The sequence below is a fragment of the Tachyglossus aculeatus genome, chromosome 4 (assembly GCF_015852505.1).
Source record: "Tachyglossus aculeatus isolate mTacAcu1 chromosome 4, mTacAcu1.pri, whole genome shotgun sequence".
Lineage (NCBI taxonomy): Eukaryota > Metazoa > Chordata > Mammalia > Monotremata > Tachyglossidae > Tachyglossus > Tachyglossus aculeatus.
The window spans coordinates 63,116,188-63,140,150 of record NC_052069.1 but is presented as its reverse complement, the minus strand read 5'-3'; the positions used below and the strand labels follow the sequence as shown (position 1 = coordinate 63,140,150).

The following is a 23,963-nucleotide window of genomic DNA, read 5'->3' as shown; positions in this document are numbered from 1 at the left end:
AGGAGAGAAATCGGGGTTGGAGATGTAGACTTGGGAATCTTCCACATAGAGATGGTAGTTGAAACCGTGGAAGTGAATGAGCTCCCCAAGGGAGTGGGTGTAGAAGAGAAAAGAAGGGGAGAACGCAGAATTGAGCCTCCGAGGGCTCCCCCTTCCTTGAAGTAGGTGGTGGGAGGCAGAGGAGGAGCCAGCCAAGGAAACTGAGGAGGAGAAGCTGGAGAAGTAGGAGAGGACAGAGTCAGTGAGGCCAAAGTTGGATAATGTTTCCAGGAGGAGGGGGTGGTCCAGGGTGTCAAAGACAGCCAAGAGGTCGAGTAGGATTAGGATGAAGGATGAGTCCTGAGTCCTACAGCGGTGCTCTGCCCACCGAACCAGTGGTAGTGCTTGCAGGTTTGGTTAGCTGAGGCACAGATGACCAGCAGCCCAAGGCACCAGCTGGTGATGGGATGGATTTCTGGCCCACACAAGATGCCAGGATACACCAAAAAAAACCACCAAAAAACCCAGACCGCACAACCTAATGAATCATCTTTTAGCTGAATAATGCCAATGACAATAAGCTGCAAATTCCCCTATAGGTGTGGCTAACGAGTCAGACCACTCTCACATCCCTTTTGAAACATGTCTAAAAATCCTTCCCATTCGAAGATGGCCCTCTGGCCGGCGCGATCCTGTCCATGGGTGTGAGGGTTGCTGACAAGACCACATGGCCTTCAGTGGCCTTCACTGGCCTTCAGTGTGCAATTGCAGTGGTCTTAAGTGAGCGGGTCTCATGCTTGGTGAGGGTACCTTTTCTAGCCCTGTCCTCCATTGGGGTGAACAGTGCTTTTCTCAGAAAAGGCCTCTCAGACACCCAGGGTGTCACAAACACCACTGCTGTGGGAAGAAACTGGTCAGAACCTTGGGCAAGGTCCTAGAAGGAGTGACCTCGTACTTGTTAGGGACACTGCCCTCCCCTCATTACTCCCACCCCCATTCCTGGAAGCTAAAGAAGAGTCCCCTTAGACTGTGAGACCGTTGTGGGACAGGGACTATATGCAGCCAGCGTGGCTCAGTGGAAACAGCCCGGGCTTTGGAGTCAGAGGTCATGGGTTCAAATCCCAGCTCTGCCAACTGTCAGCTGTGTGACTTTGGGTGAGTCACTTAACTTCTCTGTGCCTCAGTGACCTCATCTGTAAAATGGGGATTAAAACTGTGAGCCCCCCGTGGGACAACCTGATCACCTTGTAACCTCCCCAGTGCTTTGCACATAGTAAGCACTTAACAAATACCATTATTATTATTATTATCTTGGCTCTACCCCAGGGATTAACGCAGTGTTTGTCACATAGTAGTCACTTAATTTATTGATCAATTGCATTTAATGAGCGCTGACTGTGTGGTAATAATTATGACATTTGTTAAGCACTTACTATGTGCCACAGGCACTGGGGTTGATACAAGCAAATTTGATTAGACACAGTCCCTGTTCCACACAGGGCTCACAGTCTTAGTCCCATTTTACAAATGAGGGGACTGAGGCACAGAGAAGTGAAGTGACTTGCCCAAGATCATGCAGCAGACAAGTGGGTGAGCTGGGATTAGAACCCAGATCCTTCTGACTCCCAGGCACAAGCTCTATCCATGAAGCCATGCTGCTTCTCCTAAGTGTATCCACTGCCACACTTGGGAGCGTACAACCTAATAAAGTTAGTAGGCATGTTACCTGTCCACAAGGAGACCTCTCCTTCTGCAGCCCAGCCCTCACCCTCCGCTCCTCTGCCGCTAACCTCCTCACTGGACCTCGTTCTCGCCTGTCCCACCGTCGACCCCCGGCCCACATCCTTCCCCTGGCCTGGAATGCCCTCCTTCCGCACATCCGCCAAGCTAGCTCTCTTCCTCCCTTCAGAACCCTACTGAGAGCTCACCTCCTCCAGGAGGTCTTCCCAAACTGAGCCCCTTTTTCCTCTCCTCCTCCCCATCCCCCCCGCCCTACCTAGAAGCAGCATGGCTCAGTGGAATGAGCATGGGCTTTGAAGTCAGAGGTCATGGGTTCAAATCCCAGCTCTGCCAATTGTCAGCTGTGTGACTTTGGGCAAGTCACTTAACTTCTCTGTGCCTCAGTTACCTCATCTGTAAAATGGGGATTAAGACTGTGAGCCCCCCGTGGGACAACCTGATCACCTTGTAACCTCCTCTGCGCTTAGAACAGTGCTTTGCACATAGTAAGCACTTAATACATGTCATTATTATTATTATTATTACCTCCTTCCCCTTCCCACAGCACTTGTATATATTTGTACAGATTTATTACTCTTTATTTTACTTGTACATATTTATTATTCTATTTATTTTGTTAATGATGTGCATATAGCTATAATTCTATTTGTTCTGATGATTTTGACACCTGTCTACGTGTTTTGCTTTGTTGTCCTACTCCCCTTCTAGACTGTGAGCCCGTTGTTGGGTAGGGACTGGCTCTAAATGTTGCCAACTTGGACTTCCCAAGCGCTTAGTACAGTGCTCTGCACACAGTAAGCACTCAATAAATATGATTGAATGAATGAATGAATGAGATGACAGTCTAACAGACTCACAGCTTGCACTTAATGCTATCATCATCATTATTACTATCGTTATTTTATTATTATTTGCAAAATTTTAAGATCCACTAAGACCTAAGCTGAGTACATGACAGTTTTTTTCAAACTGCTGTTGGGCTGCTCTGCGTAGTCTTGGCCAAGGCAGCTTGAAGCCAAACCAGCATTTAGCAAGGCATTTCTCTACCTGGGGGAGATAATTCTCTAGTGGAACTGGGAAGGGAAGGGAACATTGACAAAGACCGGGAATTAAGCGTGTAGGGCAGCAGCATCAGTAATGCTCAAACTGAGCCTGGGGAATGGGCTGAGACAGCCTCCCCATCTTCTTGGTCTTCCTCTCCCTCCCTCCTCTCCTCCTTCCATATCCTCTCCCTCCCTGTCGACTCGTTGTGGGCAAGGAATGTAACTTTTACACGGCTTTTGTACTCACCCAAGTGCTTAGTACAGTGCTCTGCACACAGTAAGCACTCAATAAATGTGATTAACTGACTCGCTGTCTTTGCAACACTGAGCAGGTGGGCAACTCTCAGCTTTGTTCTTTTGAAGGAGGGAGGCTGAGAGGGCATGGAAGTTCAAGGGGACACTAGAATGAAAAATGAGACATCCTGATAAAACAGTAAGGGCCTGTGCGTGTTTTCAGGGAGAGGAGAAAACCAAGAAAGTTTCCTTTCTGAGTGTTTGAACAAGAAACATCATGTTCGCAAGGTTAGTAAATTGGCCGTAGGTAAAATAACTGCTTCCGTTCCTACTTTAAGGTTCAGTCGAAATGAGCTGATTCATATTTGGTGAGACACGTCTCTGAGATAAAACAGAGCTAAACTAAAAACACACTAAACACCAGGGGAACCCAAAAACAAATCTTGTTTCTTCAAGTTAAGCTTAATCTGTTTCTACCCTGGACTGGAGAGAATTAAGCACATTCAAACATAGGAAGGCATTTTTTCATTATGGACATATGGACTTTTTTTACACCTGTCCACTTTCAAACAGCAATACTTCCACTGATTTGCAATAAGAGTATGTTTGGAGAGATAGTGAGGGGGGTTGAGGACAGTATAACTTACATTGAAATTGACTAATGCTTCACAGAAGAAAATTCTTCTTTGGAGTTGAAATATATTTAAGAGAAAGTGAATCCTAAAATGGGCTTCCTATTACTGGATCCTGTGTTCAAATCAAACATCTGAATTGTTTCCTGGTGTCAAGAAAGCCGTGCTGTGGCATGGCCTTCTCCCTGAGACGTAGATACACCTGGAAAATTATTCACCATTGAGAAAGCATTGAGAAATGCATATTCCAGTGATTGGAATCTGACCTAGGGCCTTGGGAACTGTGAGCTTAGGGACATCACAATTCCCATTCGAGTCTGATTGCCAACAGGAGACACATGACAGTTTTCAATTTTATTCCACCTTAGGCCAGTTGACAGTGGGACCCAAAGTGGCATCGGGTCTGCTTTTAATTGCAAAGGGAATCTTTTAAAAGAGAAGAAATCAAGAATCTTATCTAGATTGCTGCTGGAAAGGTTCTCACAGTAAATCAATGGACAGGAAACATAAGTTTCTTTGAAATATTTAGTAAGTGCTGCTTGGATATTAGGTTCCAACACTTGCTGCTACCCTATTTCCTGTTTACTTGCTGAAGTGCTGTAGATACCAATTCAGCAGGTCACTCTGCAATGTTTAATCATTGGTTAAATCAGCCTTCCCTTGAGGAGGCCCCTGCCCTCATCGCCGTCTTCATAATAATAATAATAATAATAATAATAATAATAATAATAATAATAATAATAATAATAATAATAGCATTTATTAAGCGCTTACTATGTGCAGAGCACTGTTCTAAGCGCTGGGGAGGTTACAAGCTGATCCCCCCTTCTTACCTCCTTCCCTTCCCCACAGCACCTGTATATATGTATATATGTTTGTACATATTTATTACTCTATTTATCTTACTTGTACATAGCTAGTCTATTTATTTTATTTTCTTAGTATGTTCGGTTTTGTTCTCTTGTCTCCCCCTTTTAGACTGTGAGCCCACTGCTGGGTAGGGACGGTCTCTATATGTTGCCAATTTGTACTTCCCAAGCGCTTAGTACAGTGCTCTGCACATAGTAAGCGCTCAATAAATATGATTGATGATGATGATGATGATGATGATGATGAATAATAATAGTATTTATTAAGAGCTTACTATGTGCTAAGCACTGTTCTAAGAGCTGGGGAGGTTACAAGGTGATCAGATTGCCCCACGGGGGGCTCACAGTCTTAGTCCCCATTTTACAGATGAGGTAACTGAGGCCCAGAGAAGTTAAGTGACTTGCCCAAAGTCACACGGCTGGCAATTGGCGGAATCAGGATTTGAACCCATGACCTCTGACTCCAAAGCCCGTGCTCTTTCCCTGAGCCACGCTGCTTCTCCAGCAGGCTCCCTTTGAATCACCTCCAAACTTCATGACTGTGCATTAAGGTGTCAGTCAATCAGTCAATCATTGGTATTTCTTGAGTGTTTACTCTGGCAGAAGCACTGTACTAAAAGGATTTGGGGGCGTCCAATAGAGTGAGAGGACACTAACCCTGCCATCTAGTGGGGGAGGCAGCCATTAAAATAAATTACGAAGAGGGGAAGCCGTAGAAGTATAAAGATATGGAATAAGTGCTGTATTTGAATGTGGGTGGAATAGTTGTGACTATCAGAGTGAGTGGGATAGGGACCCAGGTGCAAAGGTGATGCAGAAGGAAGAATAGGATGAGAAAGTAAGAGTTTATGCAGGGACAGCTTCCTAGAGGAGATATAATAATAACAATGATAATGTTGGTATTTGTTAAGTGCTTACTTTGTGCCAAGCACTGTTCTAAGCACTAGGGTAGATACAAGGTAATCGGGTTGTCCCATGTGGGGCTCACAGACTTCATCCCCATTTTACAGATGAGGGAACTGGGGCACAGAGAAGTAAAGTGACTTGCCCAAAGTCACACAGCTGACAAGTGGCGGAGCCAGGATTAGAACTCACTATCTCTGACTCCTAAGCCTATGCTCTTTCCACTAAGTCACGCTGCTTCTCAAGATATGAACTGCCCTCAGACCTCATTAAAAGCACATCACCTCCAAGAGGCCAACTGTCAGCTGTGTGACTTTGGGCAAGTCACTTCACTTCTCTGGGCCTCAGTGACCTCATCTGTAAAATGGGGTTTAAGACTGTGAGCCCCCCATGGGACAACCTGATCACCTTGTAACCTTGTGCCCACAAACACCACTAGGCTTAGTAATACACGTGAAAGTGTTTTGCATGGAGTCCTTACATTGGATGCTATCCCACACACCCAAAGCAGATGCCAGAAGTAGCATGGCACAGAGGCCAGAGCAACTGAAAGTCAGAAGGTCATGGGTTCTAATCCTGGCTCCGCCACTTGTCTGTTGTGTGACTTTGGGCAAATCACTTCACTTCTCTGTGCCTCTGCTATCTCATCTGTACAATGAGGGTCAAGACAGTGAACTCCACGTGAGACAGGGACTGTGTCCAACCTAATTTGCTTGTATCCACCCCAGTGCTTAGTACAGTGCCTGGCACAGAGTAAGTGCTTAACAAATACTATTATTATTATTATTAATATAATAATAATAAAGCAAATCACATGCAAGAGGCTCAGGCAGTGTTTGGTAGCCCCTGGGCTCTAAGCAGCCTGAAGCTGAATGTTGACCACCTCTAATAATAACAATAATAATAATTATGGTATTTGTTAAGTAGTTACTATGTGCCAAGCACTGTTCAAAGCACTGGCATAGATATGAGGTAATCAGGTTGTCTCTTGTGGAACTCACAGCCTTAATCCCCACTTTACAGATGAGGTAACTGAGGCACAGAGACATTAAGTAGCTTACCCAAGGTCACACAGCAGGCAAGTGGCAGAGTTAGGATTAGAACCCATGTCCTCTGATTCCCAAGCAGATGCCCTTTCCATTAAGCCACATTGCTTCTACTCTGGATATACGGTGCAGACAAAACTGCTTCAAAACTCCATTCATACTGAACCTCACTGGCAGCAGCAGAGGCTTCAAATACAATGTACATAAAGCTATAAACTTTGGACCTTGACTTTACTCAATAAAAAACTGTCCTTAGAATTCTTTTCAGCAGACGTTTCTGAGCTTGTTTGATCAGAGCTGTCCCTGGATTTGGCTAATCACCCATTCGTTGCTGGTCCTGTTTCTCAGGGACTACGTACCCCCCACGAACGGCCAGCCGCTTGAAGTCAGTCCTGGGCCCAACAGCTCCAGGCCCCAGCGTTTGGGGAAGGGGGAGCCACTGCATTCCTCCTCCTCTACTCCACTACCCCAGCAATGATCGACTAACTCTTCACTGCCTCCTTTATGGCTTTGTAAAATCACAGCAATCAGCTCTCCTCCCTCCCCTTCACCTCCATTCAAGGAGCTGGAATTCTCTGGGTTCACTTGAATCTGAATTCCAGTTTTCCTTTTTCCAGACTTCACCTGCCCTTTACTATGCCTTTTCTAGAAACCGAAAATACAAAATGCTGTAGTATCAAAAAACACCTTCCACGAATGAGGGCATAACTCAGGACTTTGGAATATGGTATTAAAATAGGAGGAAGCGTTGATTGGCCTTTAATTAGTGGAGCAGTTCAAATGGATCAGTGGAGTGTGGCGACAATGGGGCATCAGCCCCATATCAAATTGAACTCAGTCAGTCAGTCGCATTTATTCATTTATTCAATCATATTTATTGAGCGCTTACTGTGTGCAGAGCACTGTACTAAGCACTTGGGAAGTACAAGTTGGCGACATATAGAGACAGTCCCTACCCAACAACAGACTCACAGTCTAGAAGACTGTCTAGATTTATTGAGCACTTACTATGTGCAGAGCAATGTATTAATAATAATAATAATAATGGCATTTATTAAGTGCTTACTATGTGCAAAGCACTGTTCTAAGCGCCGGGGAATTTACAAGGTGATCAGGTTGTCCCATGTGGGGCTCACAGTCTTAATCCCCATTTTACAGAGGAGGTAACTGAGGCCCAGAGAAGTGAAGTGACTTGCCCAAAGTCATACAGCTGACAAGTGGCAGAGCCGGGATTTGAACGGATGACCTCTGACTACAGAGCCCGGGCTCTTTCCGCTGAGCCATGCTGCTTCCCTACTTCCCAAGCGCTTAGTACAGTGCTCTGCACACAGTAAGAGCTTGATAAATGCGACAATGAATGAATGAATGAAGCACTGTTCTAAGAGCTGGGGGGTTACAAGGTGATCAGGTTGCCCTCCATGGGGCTCACAGCCTTCATCCCCATTTTACAGAGGAGGTAACTGAGGTCCAGAGAAGTGAAGTGACTTGCCCAAAGTCACACAGCTGACAAGTACGTCCACCAAGTACCCACATCAGAGCAGAAGGGCCAGCTTTCTGGGGCCCCCTGAAGTGCCCAGAGATGGCTTCGCAGGCCAGCCATTTGGGAGAGTACAATACAGCAATATGAGACAAATTCCCTGACCTCATTGAGTTTACAGCTTAGAGGGAGGACAGACATTAATATAAATAAATTACAGCTATGTACATAAGTACCGTGGGGCTGGAAGATGGAATGAATAAAGGGAGCAAGCCAGTGTGGTGCAGAAGGGAGTAGGAGAAAAAGAAAAGAAGACTTAGTCAGGGAAGACCTCTTGGAGGTGATGTGCCTTCAATAAGGCTCCAAAGTGGGGAGAGTAATTGTCTGCCAGATATGAGAGGGAGGACATTCCAGGTCAGAGCTCTATAGATCTGTAAACCTTCAGTGGATGTCTATCGCCATCATTAATGGCATTTACTGAGTGCTTAATGTGTGCAAAGAGCTGTACTAAGCGCTTGGGAGAGTACTACAACAGAGTTGGTAGACGTGTTCCTTGCCCTCAACGAGCTTAATGTCTAATGCAATATATGGCTGTATGATCAGGACGTACCCCGAATATCCCTCCAGTGTGTCACCTACAAGCCATACCCGCCATGAATTGGTGATAAAAAATTACAAAAACAAGATCCTGGAATGCAGTCAGCTCACTGGCTTTGAGGTTATTCTCATGGCAACACAGCTCTGCTGGACAGGGCATATGAGGAGAATGGGTGACAGCGGGACACCCAGGAGGCTACAGTGCAATGAACTATAGGAGGGCTCACTCATGCCAGAGGGGTGGAATCAGCATTTTAGGCATAGTGAAGCATTGTCTCAAACAGTACAAGAGGACCAGTGGGAGACAATGGTGGCTGATGGCAAACAATGGTCAGGAGAGAACAGTTGCTCCTCTTAAGCAGAAGTTAAGGGGAATATAGTGTCCAGGAAAACAGCAACAGACCCTGCAAGCCACAAACACAACTGCACAATAAGGAGTACTTAGTAGTAATGATTGAAGGCACATCTCTCCAAGAGACCTTCCCTGACAAAGCCTTCAATTCCTCTTCTCCCATTCCCTTCTGCATTGCCCTGATTTGCTCCCTTTATTCTCTCCCTCAGCCCTACAGAATTTATATACCTATCTGTAATTTGTTTATGGGCAGGGTATGTGACTGTTGTTATAGTGTACTCCCCCAGGAGCTTGGTACAGTGCTTTGCACACAGTAAGCACTCAGTAAATATGATTGAATGAATGAATAATATCTTTCTCCCCTTCTGGACTGTAAGCTCATTGTGAACAGGAAATGTGCCTACCAACTCTGTTATATTGCACTCTCCCAAGATGTTAGTACAATGCTGTTTACACAGTGAGTGTTCAATAAATACAACTGCTTGATTGATTGATGAATTAATGATATTTACCGAGCACCTACTGAGTGAAACATATTGTATTAAGAGCCTAGAAAGTACCAGAGCTCCTCCCTGCCCATGAGGGGCTTACAGTTTAATTCATTCAATCGTATTTATTGAGCACTTACTGTGTGCAGAGCACTGTACTAAGCGCTTGGGAAGTACAAGTTGGCAACATATAGAGACAGTCCCTACCCAACAGTGGGCTCACAGCCTAGAAGGGGGAGACAGAGAACAAAACAAAACATATTAACAAAATAAAATAAATAGAATAAATATGTACAAATAAAATAAATAGAGTAATAAATATGTACAAACATATATACATATATGCAGGTGCTGTGGGGAGGGGAAGGAGGTAAGGCGGGTGGGATGGAGAGGGGGAGGAGGGGGAGAGGAAGAAGGGGGCTCAGTCTGGGAAGTCCTCCTAGAGGAGGTGAGCTCTCAGTAGGGCTTTGAAGGGAGGAAGAGAGCTAGCTTGGCGGATGTGTGGAGGGAGGGCATTCCAGGCCAGGGGGAGGACGTGGGCCGGGGGTCGACAGCGGGACAGGTGAGAACGAGGCACAGTGAGGAGGTTAGCAGCAGAGGAGCAGAGGGTGCTGGCTGGGCTGTAGAATGAGAAGGGAGGTGAGGTAGGAGGGGGCGAGGTGATGGAGAGCCTTGAAGCCGAGGGTGAGAATAATAGGAAGGTCACAGATCTGTTGAGGAGAAGAGAGAATATCCCAGAAACTTTCAGCCCCCCTGTTCATCCTGTCATCCAACCCTATTGTTTTTTCTTCGACAACATTTCCAGAATCTACTCCTTCCTCTCCATTGTAATAGCCACCGAATTGATCCAGACACTTGTCATATCCTGGCTTGAGCTCTCCTTCTCTAGGCTCAGTCGTCTCCAGGCCATGCTGCCCTGTACAGCATCCTTCTGCACGTGACTGTCTCCTCTCCTGAAAAGCCTTTAATGCCCTCTGCACATTAAACAAAAACTCCTGACCAGTGATTTTAAGGCACTCTATCAGTTTTCTCCCTCTTACTTATCCACTCTCTCCTACAATTCACACCAACTTGCCCTCTTTGATCCTTCTAAACTAACTTTCTCACCATGCCTTTGCTCTTGCCTTTTCCAGCACAAACCTCTTGCTTACACTCTAGTCCCACCAGTCTTGAACTCCCTTTCACTTCTCATGTGACAGACCCTGGCTCTCCCCATCTTTAAGGCAATTTTGAAATCACACCTCCTCCAAGAGGCCTACCTTGATTAAACTCTAATCTTCCCCACCTCGTACCCCTCAGCAGCCACTTCAGGACTTCTGTGCCACATAGCATTATATCACAGTTTCCATACCACTTTATGTATCTATCTTACTTCTTCTTATTACTTCTTCCTATCTGTAATCATTTAATAATCTCCCTTCCTCACTAGATTATAAGGTCCTTAAAGGCATCATCCCCAACGGAATCACGTATACTAATTCTATGGTATTGTCCTACATGCTTAGTGTAGTGCTCTCTCACAGAAGGTGCCCAATAACAATTGTAATCATATCATTATCATATCATTATCATCATTATCATTATTATAATCATTTTGACATTTGTTAAGCACTTACTATCTGGCAATCGGCATATCAAGTTCTGGGGTTAATGACAGCTAATCAGATAGGACACTATCCCTTTCCAAATGGAGCTCACAGTCTGAGAGGGATGGAGAATAGATATTTAATAACCATTTTACAGATGAAGAAACCTCGGCAGAGAAAAGTCAGTGACTTGCCTGAATCACACATCAAGCGAGTGAAGGAACCAGGATTAGAGTCCTGATCCCTTGATTCCCAGGCCTGTGCGCTTTTCACTAGGCCATTCTGTTACTGATCGATTAGAACCGTGGAAATACAGGACTTATTAAATCTAAGGCTTAGGTTGATAATCAAGTTTTCAGATAACTGGGGCTAGGCTTTGTTGCTCAAACATTCATCCAATTTTGTTAGTCTGCACAAGACGTATCATCTTCCTCATCATCATCATCACCATCATCATCTCAGCTAGCCTCAGTAGAAATTCAGTCAGTTCAGGACTCAGATCAGCTAAGCAGACAACTTAAATAATCGACTTTCACTTCAGGTAACAGATCCCCTCCTGTCCACAATCAATCAATCGTATTTACTGAGCTTCTACTTGGGCTGTGACAGGGACCTTGTCCTACCTGACTGTCTTGTATCTACACCAGTGCTCAACACAGTGCCTGGCACATAGTAAGTGCTTAATAAGTGCTATTAATTAAAATAAAATTGAGCACTTACTGTGTAGAGAGTACAATCTAACAGAGTTGGTCAACATGTTCCCTGTCCAGAAAGAACTCACTCTCATGGCCTTCCAGCTTAGGCCATGGTTTGTCCATGTTATCTGTATTCAAACCCACCGTATATGAAAACTTGGTCACTGACCCCTAGGTGAGCAACTGATGGTCCAAGTTCCCCCTGAGAAAACTTCTGTAGATTATCTGAAATTATGAATGTAGGGCCGGGCTCTGCTTTATGTGTTTCGACCAATGCACTACTCACTTCTGATCACCACCTCAGTCAGTCAATCATATTTATGATCACTTACTGTGTGCAGAGCACTGTACAGACACATTCCCTTCCCACAGTGAGTTTACATTCTAGAGTGGGAGGCAGACATTAATATAAGTAAATAAATTACAGATAGGTACATGAGTGCTGTGGGACTGGGAGGGCAAAAGAATAAAGGGAAAAAATCAGGGCAAGATAGAAGGGAATGGAAGAAAAGGAAAAGAGAGTTTAGTCAGAAAAGGCTTACTGGAGGAGATATGCCTTCAATAAGGCTTTGAAACTGGGGAGACTAATTGCCCCAGTGTCCTCATCTGCACAATGGAGACAAGATATGTGCTCTCCACATGTCTAAGATTGTTAGACCCAAGTGGAACAGGGAGTGTCTGGTCTGGAAATCCTGCATCCACCCAGAACTTAGCACCTAATAGAAGCTTAATAAATATTACCTTTAATATTACCCTTCTCTGAAAATGCATCATCCATATAGAGCACATATTTTTTCCTGCTTTCAGGTGATTAGATCCAGTTTTTCAGTTTGGGAAATCTGCAAATTTGCAGCTGAGATTGTGTATAGTATTTTAGGCTGCAGATCAGTTTCCCAGCTGCCACCCAATCTCCTGAAAAGGGGAGTTTATAGAACGGCTATTTCAATATGAGAGGGCAGCAACTAGGACCACTGTAGCAAAAGAGAAGTATCTTCATTTTTATAGAAACATAAATTCTGTTTATGAGAGAAAGGCTAGTACAACGTCTTGTAAAATGCATAACATATTCAAGAAGACCTAAGGGTTTACTCTCCAACGGGATGGAAAAATGTGTGTGCCCTACTGTGGGCTCACAGTAAGGCTGTTTCATGTAAAAAGTTGGTAATTAGTCCCTGAGTGAATAAAGTAGAACAGATGATAAGAGATTGATACTTCATGAGCAACACCAAATGCTCTTTCCAGTCATCAGAAATTAAACCGTGAGGGGAGGAAGGCCTACTGCTATTTGCAGTGTCTGGTCCTTAACTTCAGAATCTGCAATTGTGTCATGCAGTGATTTGGGCCAAGCAGGCAGAGGCCATGATATGCAGGGGGGTTCTAAGCTTTTACTAAACCACTCTACACAGGCTTGCTAGAATCTCAGTCTACATATATCACTGGTTGCCATAATGGTTTATCTCTCCCCTGTAATCAGGTGGAGCACTGAACCCGATGGGTATCAAAATGTTGCTCTCTTGTTTACACTGTGACTTTCGTTGCTGAGAAATCCAGCACCATTCAGTAATCTCTCCAGGTTTTCTGCATTTGTTTGCTGACCTATTTGAGGCTTTCTGGGGTTGTGGGGAAGTTCTCTAGGTTGGTCATGGCTTCCAAATACTTCAGCCTCTCTTATGGGGCTGCAGTAGAAATGAGGCTGGGAGGGAGGGAGTGAGGAGTGATGGGAGACTCTGCAGGGAGCAAGGAAAGAGACCGAGAGAGAGCAAAAAATCTTATTTTCTGGGAAACCCTCTGGCAGTCGAGAGGTTAGAGGGAAGGCTGAAAGGACTGGGCTGGAATCCCTGTTGGGAAGGGAAGGTGAGGAGAAGGAATAGCAAGCAGGGGGATCCCCTAAAGAGCTCCTGAAAGCTGAACTAGAAGGGGATCCATACTGGCAAAGCAGGCAAAGGAAGCATGGTCCAGAGAAGCAGAGTGGTCTAGTAGATAGCACACTGGCCTGGGAGTCAGAAGGACCTGGGTTCTAATCCAGGCTCTGGCACTGGTCTGCTGTATGACCTTAATGGAGATTAAGATTGTGAGCCCCATGTAGGATAGGGACTGTATCCATCCTGATTAGCTTGTACATCCCCCAGCACTTAGGGCAGTGCTTGACAAATAGTAAGTGCTTAACAAACACTATCATTATTATTTTACTAGTGAAGCAGAGTGATCCATGACGGGGCAGACTGGGGCTTCCAAGCACTAGTTTGGAGGGTCCTAGGAGTACAAGTTAGATGCACAGGCTGCCCATACCTCTGAGAGATGAGGATGGCCTCAGTGTCCAACAGACACACAGACAGGGCCTCTGCCTCAGTGGACCACAGACTCCTCTCAGGTCAGGGTGTTCTCTCACTCAATCAGAGAGACTGCGAGGCCCTAATCAATCTATCGGTCCATCAATGGCATTTATAGGGCGCTTACTTTGTGCACAGCACTATACTAAGTGCATACTGCTGGCTTAGCAGTGCCAGGGTGGCCGAAGCCATGGAAGCAGATGAGGACCAGCAGGAAGGACAGGACCGGTCCTCTGAAGGACCACCTTTGCCCCCATGGGGAAAATCAGGACACAGAGGTCAAAGGTAGGTCAAAGGTAGGGCCCGGGCACCCACTTGGCATGGAAAAATTGTGTTGTGGGGACAAGTTCGATGAGAGCATCCTAAGGACACTCTCTTTAGGAGACCCCATGTCTTGGAACCCCTGGGCCCCAGTGAGGAGGCATGGATGGGGTGTAATGGCTTGTTTGATACACACTGCACCTGTACAAAAGAGCCTGACCTTGCCTTGCCCTGAGACCCCAAAGGCTCCCCGACTATTTTTGCCCCATTAAGAGCTGTCTCACTCTCCCAAGCACTCACACAAAGAACTGCCCAATAAATATGACTGAGTGAATCACTCCTGTCTCCTCCCTGCTGGGTCCTGAAGAAAACTCCTGAGTCACTGGGCCACTTAGTTCTGAGTAGCCAACCCACCATTCCCCCCACCCAACTCCAAATCACCACCACCCAGGGACTGGTCATCTAGTACTGTCCTTGTTACTGTATCAAGCTCATTGAAGTGAGCCTCTGTACCTCAAAAAATGAAGTTAGGGGTCCCTGTGGGTCACTAGCCTATGTAGCTTCTTCTAGAACCAGCTCAGCATATTGCTGAAGACTGAGTGACCAGTAACTTGGATGAGAAAAGTAACTGTGTTAACTAATGTGAAAGCACTTTGGAAAATGAAAGTGCTACCCAAATTCAAAGCATTACTATTACTTAATTTAACCCATAAAGTTTAATTTTTACACTGGCCTGAGCAGAGTAACAATTCATCTTGGACATAGCAATATACCTTCATTTACGTGCATCATGACACCGATGAGTATACAAACACCTGCTCCACACATATAAAGGCACACACTTCAATCAATCAATCAATCATATTTATTGAGCACTTATTGTGTGCAGAGCACTGATCTAAGTGATTGGGAGAATACAATGTAATAGAGTTGGCCGAAATGTTGTCTGCCCACAATGAACTTACAGACTAGAGGGGGAGACAAATATTAATATAAATAAATTATGGATATTTATATAAGTGCTATGGGGCTGAGGGGAGAGTGAACGAAGGGTGTAAATCGAAGTGCTAGGACAATGCAAAAGGGAGTAGGAGAAGGGAAATAAGGGCTTAGTCAGGAAAGGCTCTTGGAGGAGGTGGGTGCTCAATAAGACTTTGAAAGTGGAGAGAGTGATCGTCTGTTGAATATGAACAGAGAAGGCATTCCAGTCCAGAAGCAGGACATGGTCAATTAGTTGGCAGTGAGAGAGATGAAATCAAGGTACAATGAGTAGGTTGACATTAGAGGAGTGAAATACATGGGCCAGGTTGTAGTAGGAGAGCAGTGACATAAGATAGTCAGGGAAAACAGGATTGAATGCTTTAAAGCCGATGATAAGGAGTTTCTGTTTGATGCAGAAGTGAGTGGGCAACCACTAAAGGTTTTGAAGGAGCGGGGAAACATGAACTGAATGTTTTTGTAGAAAAATGACCCAGGAAGCAGAATGAAGTATGGACTGAAGTGGGGAGAGACAAAAAGCAGGTAGGTCAGCAGGAAGCTGATAAAGTAATCAAGGCAGGATCGAATAAGTGATAGCAGCTTCATTGGACAGGAAAGGGCAGGTTTTAGTGATATTCTGAAGGTTGAACCAAATGGGATTTAGTGACAGATTGAATATGTGGGTTGAATGAGAGGAATGAGTCAAGTATAATGCCAAGGTTATGGGCTTTTGAGATAGGAAGGATGGTGGTGCTATCAACTGTGATGGGAAAGTCAGGGGGAGAGCAGCATTTGGATGAGAAGATAAGGAGTTCTGTTTTGGAAATGTTAAGTTTGCAGTGTCAGTGGGACATCCAAATAGAGATGCCCTGAAGGCAGAAGGAAATGTGAGACTGCAGAGAAGGAGAGAGATCAGGATCAGAGATGTAGATTTGGGAATCATCTGCATAGAGATGCTAGTTGAAGTCATGGGAGTGAATGAGTTTTGCAAGGGAGTGGGTATAGATGGGGAATAGAAGGGACCCAGAACTGAACCTTTGAGGGACTCCAACAGTAAGGAGGTGAAAGGCAGAGGAGAGCTCACAAAAGAGACTGAGAATGAGCAGCCAGAGAGACAGGAGGAGAACCAGGAGAGGACAGTGTCAGTGAAGCCAAAATTGGATTATGTTTCCAGGAGAAGGGGGTGGTGTACAGTGTTGAAGGCAACTGAGAGGTCGAGGAGGATTAGATGGACTAGAGGCCATTGGATTTGGCAGGAAGGAGATCATTTTTGACCCCTTGAGAGGGTAGTTTCTGAGGAGTGAAGGGGTCAGGAACCAGGTTGGAGGGGGTCAAGGGGAGAACTGGACGAGAGGAGTGGAGACCATGGCAGTAGACAGCTCTCTCAAGGAGTTTGGAAAGGAATGGTAGGAGGGAGATAGGGCAATAATTGATCCGGAGTCTTTGAGTCAAGGAAGGGTTTTTTTAGGATAGGATGGGATAAAACACACTATCCCACATACACTTGGCTATGCATTGTGATATGATCATGCACACATACAAAGAGTAGCTTCCCTCACATCTTATATTTTTCTGAACTTTCCATTCAAGTGACTGGGCCTGGGGAAGGGGGGTGCAGGGGAGGGAGTAGAGAAAGAGACTGGAGAAAGGATAGAAAAGATTCTTGCTCTGCCAGAAGAGAATTTCACACAGAAACTGTCAGGATCTTCATTTTGTTGATCTGACAATTCTGACAATCCCAACGACAAAAGTGTTTTAAAGCTGATGACAATGAGTTTCTGTATGATGCAGAAGTGGATGGGCAACCGTTAGAGGTTTTGGAGGAGTGGAGAGAAGTCTCCACCTTCCATACTTCAGAAATTGGTGAATGCTACAATTCCATCCCTGGTTTTCATGGACCTCTGACAAATGACAGGCTGAGAGGAGTGACTCAGTGAAACTCCCTGTGTAAACAACTCTAACCAAAAAGCCCTTCCTCACCCTTGGTGAACTGAAAAGTTTCAGAAGCAGCATAGCCTAGTGGAATGGACACAGGCCTAGGAATCAGAGGACTTGGGTTCTAACCCCAAATCCGCCACTTGTCTGCTATGGGACCTTGGGCAAGTCATGACTTCTCGGTACCTCAGTTACTTCATCTTTAAAATGGGAATTATGATTGTGATCCCCATGTGGTACATGGACTATGTCTAACCTGATTATCTTGTATCTACCTCAGTGGTTAGTACAGTGCCTGGCACAAAGTAAGTGCTTAACAAATACCAAAAAAAAAATCTAGATAACTCCTGCTAACTCTCCAGTTCCCTTTATCATGTTTATCCAAGAGCCCTGGGTTCATAGTGGTCATGGATATGTAGGCCAATTACCCATGGAACAGTCATCACTGGCGATGGGCCAGCTACAGCTGCAACCTAAGCACTAAATCGAGATGAAAAATGCATTAGGCAAACATCATTGGCAGACTGTGTGAATTCAGTTCTTGGAGACTGTGGTGGAAATTGCCATATAGGCTCTGTGGAATCTGGGTTTTACATCAAAACCAAAATTTTGGTCAGGTGTGTGTTATCAAATGCCAGAAAGTACATTCGCTGGCATTTTGAAGGGAGTGTTCATGCAGAGAACACCAGTCTGAGGTGAAAAGTAAATATTTGCCTTATAGCATTAGGAAAATCAAAAGCCAGATTTAAGATGTGTGGGATTTTTGGTTCAAGATTAGCATAATTAAGTCCCATATGCAAAGCAAGTTCTTTCGAGTATGTTTATCAGAAAGAGCCTGTTTCAAATGCTACAACAAAAGAGGCAACTGATCATTCACCTTGAGTTTTCTCCCGGGGAAATCTCATCGTCCTCCCTTAGAATCATCTCAACTGCCATTAGTTTTTGTCTTTCTTGTGAGAACGTGTTTCACTGGAACAGAAACACAGGGTAACGTATCCTATTTTAAAGTATCTTTTATTGGATTGTAGGGCTACCTGACACAGACTGTGTCATCTGACAAACTCCCACAGACATCCCAAGGCAGCAGCCCATTCCTGAGTTCAGGAAGATGGGTGAGAGGGTAGAGGAGAGGGGCCGGAGGAAGGATGGCAAGGGCCAGAGGATGGTTGCAGAAACTATGCCAGAGATTTAAAACCTCTTTTTCTGCACTCAGCAACCTGACCTTGAAATACCCCTGTCTGGGCAGGAACAGGAGAGCAGGAGAGCTAAACCTAAGAGAACATGGCTTTGGCAACCCCTGATAGAAAAAACCCTGGAAAAGGTGCACTCACAATCCCTTTCCTACCCAGAAAAGCTAAACACAATGCGATTCATTCTCGAACATGTGAGCCTTCATCAGCCCCGAACAACGAAATCTGTCCTGGAAAAATGCACTATTGGGTAATGACAGGCTGAAAATTTGGTTTATGCTCTGCCATTAAATAAGTTAAAACCATTTTCATTATCAAGAAAGGAACATTTACTTGGAACAAAAGCAGAGTATACTGCAGGACAATGAGGCTAATTGAGGAGTAATGTTTAATGCCTGTTACAGCATTTTGATTTTACGTTTGCATTAGCCATTCCCACCTTTCTCAAGGTGCACTTTGGACTGAAAGTAAGTCCCTACAAATTCACCCTGCATTACTGGTCATAAGGATGATAAAGGATTGGCACGTGTTGGGAAAGAGCGAGAAGGTGTGCAGTCTTTACACTGGCATTTGAAAACAACAGAAAAACTATGGTTGTGACTTTCAGGATCTAAGAGAATCCAACAATCAATAGTATTTATTGAATACCTACTATGTGCAGAGAACTGGAAAAAGCACTTGGGAGACTACAATGTAACAGAGTTGATAGGCATGATCCCTGCCTATAAGGAGCTTACAATGTCGAGAGGGAGACACAGTCATTGATATAAATAAATAAATTACAGATAGGTACAAATGGGTCTTGTGGCAGCGGAAGGGGTGAATACAGGGTGCAAATCTAAGTACAAGGGGAATGCTGAAGGGAGTGGGAGAAGAGGAAATGAGGGCTTAATTGGGGAAGGCTTCTTGGGGGAAATGTGACTTCAATAAGACTTTGAATTGGAGAGAGTGATAGTCTGTCGAATATGAAGAGGGAGGGTGTTTCAGGCAAGAGACAGGATGTGGGTAAGAGTTTGGAAGCACAATAGATGAAATCGAAGTATAGTAAGTTGGCATTAAAGGATCGAAGTGTGCAGGTTGGGTTGTACTAGGAAGGCAGTGAGGTTAGGCCGGTGGGGCAAGGTGATGGAGTGCTTTAAAGCCAATGGCAAGGAGTTTCAGTTTGACGTAGTGGTGATGATGATGATGATGATGGTATTTGTTAAACGCTTACTATGTGTCAAGCACTGCAACCACTAGGGGTTCTTGAGGAATGTGGATACATGGACTGAATGTTTTTGTAGAAACATGAGCCGAGCTGCAGAGTGAAGCATGGACAGTAATGGGGGAAAACATGAGGCAGGGAGGTCAGCAAGGAGGCTGATGTAGTAGTAAAGGCAGGATAGAAAAAGTGCTTGTATTAATGTAGTAGCAGTCTGGATGGAGAGAAAAGGGTGGAGTTTAGCAATGTTGTGAAGGTTGAACCATCCAGATCTGGTGGCAGATTGAATAATGGGTTAAATGAGAGAGATGAATAGAGGATAACACCAAGATTATGGATTTGTAAGATAGGGAGGGTGGTAGTGCTATCTACAGTAACAGGAAAGTCACAGGGAGGACAAGGTTTGGATGGGATGATAAGGAGTTCCATTTTGGACATGTTACATTTGAGGTGTTGGTGGGATGTCCAAGGAATGATGTCTTGAAAGCAGGAGGAAAAACGAGAGACAGCAGAGTAGGAGAGATATCAGGATTGGAGATGTAGATTCATTCATTCATTCAGTTGCATTTATTGAGTGCCTACTGTGTGCAGAGCAGTATACTAAGCACTTGGAAAGTACAAACAGCAATACAGAGAGACAATCCCTGTTCACAACGGGTTTACAGTCTAGAACAAGCATATCAAGAAGCAGCGTGGCTTAGTGGAAAGAGCCTGGGCTTGGGAGTCAGAGGTCATGGGTTCCAATCCCAGCTCCAGCACTTGTCAGCTGTGTGACTTTGGGCAAGTCGCTTAACTTCTCTGGGCCTCAGTTACCTCATCTGTAAAATGGGGATTAAGACTGTGAGCCCCACGTGGGACAACCTGATAACCTTGTAACTATCTCAGAGCTTAGAAGAGTGCTCTGCTCATAGTAAGCACTTAATAAATACCATTATTATTGTTATTAGAAAGGGGGAGACAGACATTTAAACTCATCAGGCATCATTAGCATCAATATAAATAAAAAGAATTATAGATATACACACATCAAAACAAGTGAACAGGCATTAATGTAAATAAATAGAATTATAGATATGTACATATGTACACAAGTGCTGTGGGACGGGGAGGGTAGAGCAAAGGGAACGAGTCAGGGTGATGGGGATTTGGGAAGCATCCACACAGGGATGATAATTGAAAGCCATGAGAGTGAATGAGTTCTCCAAAGGCATGGGTGTAGATGGAGAAGAGAAGGGGGCCCAGAACTGAACATTGAGGGAGTAAGAGGCCGAATAGGAGCCCCCTAAGAGACTGTGAATGAGCAGCTAGAGAGATAGGAGGAGAACCAGGAGACGACAGTGTCAGCGAAGCCAAGGTTGGATAATGTTTCCAGGAGAGGGGGTGGTCTACGATATGGAAAGCAGCTGAGAAGTCCAGAAGGATTAGAACGAAGTGGAGAAAGTTGGATTTGGCAAGAGGAGATCATCGGTGACCTTTGGGGGCTCATCCGGGGTTTGAACAAATGCTTTTCACCCCTCTGCCGAGAAATAATCCACCGTCTAGACCTTCTCATGAAATGAAGGACTTGACCACATATTTTTAAGATCCCCAGATGAAGAGTCAAATACTGAGTGAGGTGCACAATATGTTTGCTGGAATGCCATTAATGCACTTGGGAAAACGTATTTAATAATAATAATGATAACAATAATGGCATTTATTATGTGCTTACTATGTGAAAAGCACTGTTCTAAGCACTGGGGAGGTTACAAGGTGATCAGATTGTCCCACGGGGGCTCACAGTCTTCATCCCCATTTTACAGATGAGGTAACTGAGGCACAGAGAAGTTAAGTGATTTGCCCAAAGTCACACAGCTGACAATTGGTGGAGCTGGGATTTGAACCCATGACTTCTGACTCCAAAGCCCAGGCTCTTTCCACTGAGCCATGCTACTTCTCTAATTTTCTACATCCTTCTAAATAAATGTGGAAACTGAGTTTCACATTTCACGTGTTTGTTTCTTTAGATACTCAGCTCCTCACCATTTTTTAATTTGGTGTTGAGGAAAGGGGAAGGAGAGGGAGGAAGAGGACTTGTTAATATAAGGTTATAGACCAAAATGTAAACACGCCAATCATTCAGGACTAACGCAACTGTTTTTCGACCACATGATAGATGCTGTGGGTGAACAAACTTAAAAATATAAAGGCATACAGTTACTGATGCCCTCTAGACTGTGAGCTTGTTGTGGGCAGGGAATGTGTCTGATGTTATGTTTTACTCTCCCAAGTGCTCAGTACAGTGCTTTGCACACAGTAAACACTCAATAAATATGATTAATAATAATTCCAAAACCTGTATGAAGTCACTTCCTCAGGGTCCATTAACTGAGTTTCTGGACTTTAGACTTTCAACTACATCACATTAGTGGCTTTCCTCAGTTCACCTATAGCCTTTCTCTTTCACACTTGTTTTGTGTGGTTGAAACAAAAGAAAACTTGCATTTCTTTTTCTAATACGAATGACTTTGCTGCTCAGGCATAGCCTTCAATGAACTACACTCATACAAAAGCAAGTATTGCTATTTTTATGAACCACAGAAGCAACTTTTCATGGGAGAGAAGGGTTGGGTTCTCATCCCTTTTATTTTGATGCTTAAAGAGACTGCAGAAATATCGAATGTCACCAGTTGAACCATCCAGAACCACCATTCAAACATAAATGACACAGTTGAACCCAAGGAACAAGAAATCAAAGTGTCAGAATTCAGATCCACAGTCAGGTTAAAGGGCACTACGCTGTCTTGTATTTTGCCTAACGGACAAGGCTTTCATTTTCTAAAGATCATTAGTCACAGATATATATTTTAGAGAGTTGCTAGTAGCGAAGATTATTTTGGCAGCCACTGGAGTGTACCAGATGGTTCATTAGCATAGGCCAGACAAGTCAAAGGCTTTCAGAATCATTTAGAAAATGTCAAACAGAAACAAGAACCCTGTCACTTTTTATTAGAATTAACTACATCATACCCTGGACACAGATTTCACCTTGGGTCAGAAAAATTAATACTGAATTATATGAATTGTGTAATATACTGGGTTAAGATATGTCCTTCTCTGGGGACTCATTTGCTGGCAATATATTATGGTCTTCTACTTTCAGAATCCTCAACCTTTCCTTTGGTACGATACGAAAAGAGTTGACCTTGGTCAAAATCCATCGGCGTCTAATTGATTTGAAGTGTATGCAAAATTTCAACCAGACGCTCAGCTAGGAGTTCTTCTGTGATCATTTTCCTAGGAAACTTGATGAGGGGATTTCCTGAATATTCAGCAACCTGCCAAGGGTGCTTCCAGTGGGAGGGAAAACTCAGCCATTAAGCGAGCACACGGTGGTAGTAAACAGGAATTAAAATGCCACTGAAATGTTGGGGTCTTTTTATTATTTTTTGTTATTTTTGTTTTACATCCAGATGTTAAAAACCTTGAGAACTTCCAGCTGGTGGAAGGGGTGCAGGAGCAAGTGAATGCTGCTTTGCTGGATTACATAATGTGCAACTACCCCCAGCAGACAGACAAGTTTGGGCAGTTGCTCCTTCGGCTCCCAGAGATCCGGGCCATCAGCATGCAGGCCGAAGAATACCTCTACTACAAACACCTGAACGGGGATGTGCCCTGTAATAACCTGCTCATCGAAATGCTGCACGCCAAGAGAGCGTAAAATCCGGCATCCTCTCAGCGCTTCTGCTTTCAAAAGAGAACGAAAGACAGGGAGAGAGGGAGGGAGAGAGGAAGAAGGAAAGTCATACTCTGATTGCTCCAAGCAACGCGGATGAAAAACTTGGTTTTAAGACGTTGAAAAGTGGTAGAATAATCCAATACTTAATAGTCAGTAAGTGATGTATCAGGGTATTTGTATTGCAAACTGTGAATCAATCCCCAATGAATCCACAAGGGACCTTGTGATGGGATGGAATGTGCTCGTTGCGGGGGACGGGGCGGGAGGGAAATACCATCGCTGGGGCAGCAAGGAAGGACCGAACGATTCTTGTATATTTAAACTGATCTCCAGGATGAAGAAACTGAGGAACAAACTTGTCTGTGATATTAAGCTGGCAGAAAAGGAAATCTGTGTGTGCTAGATTCCTTCATTGCTAGAGGGAGTGAAAACAAATTGCAAGGATGCAAGCCGCTACTACGATAGAGTCAGAACTCTCCTTCCAAGAAGCCAACACCTACTCTCCTATGATCACGGCTGGGGTCTCTATGCAGGAATCAGATACGAAGACCCGGGTTGGGCCACCTTCTCGAGGTCTGGGTCTGAAACCTGCCAATTGGTGAAAAGAACAGTCCGTCAAGTTAGCTCGCCATTCTTCATGTGGTCTAGAGTTTGCTGTGTCACATGTTCACGTTGTTGAAACCGGGCAGTATCCCTCTTCTGGTCTCTG

At 44.5% G+C, this 23,963-nt stretch overlaps 1 protein-coding gene across 1 annotated transcript in view; it reads left to right on the top strand.

Moving 5' to 3' along the window:
* NR5A2 (nuclear receptor subfamily 5 group A member 2) overlaps positions 1–23,491 on the top strand; it is a 174,939-nt gene extending 151,448 nt beyond the window's left edge. Inside the window, exon 8 of the mRNA XM_038745435.1 lies at positions 22,989–23,491. Within this exon, the coding sequence (XP_038601363.1) occupies positions 22,989–23,236 (248 nt within the window). The 3' untranslated portion in view covers positions 23,237–23,491. The remainder of the gene's footprint in view (positions 1–22,988) is intronic.
* The last annotated feature ends 472 nt before the right edge of the window (positions 23,492–23,963 follow it).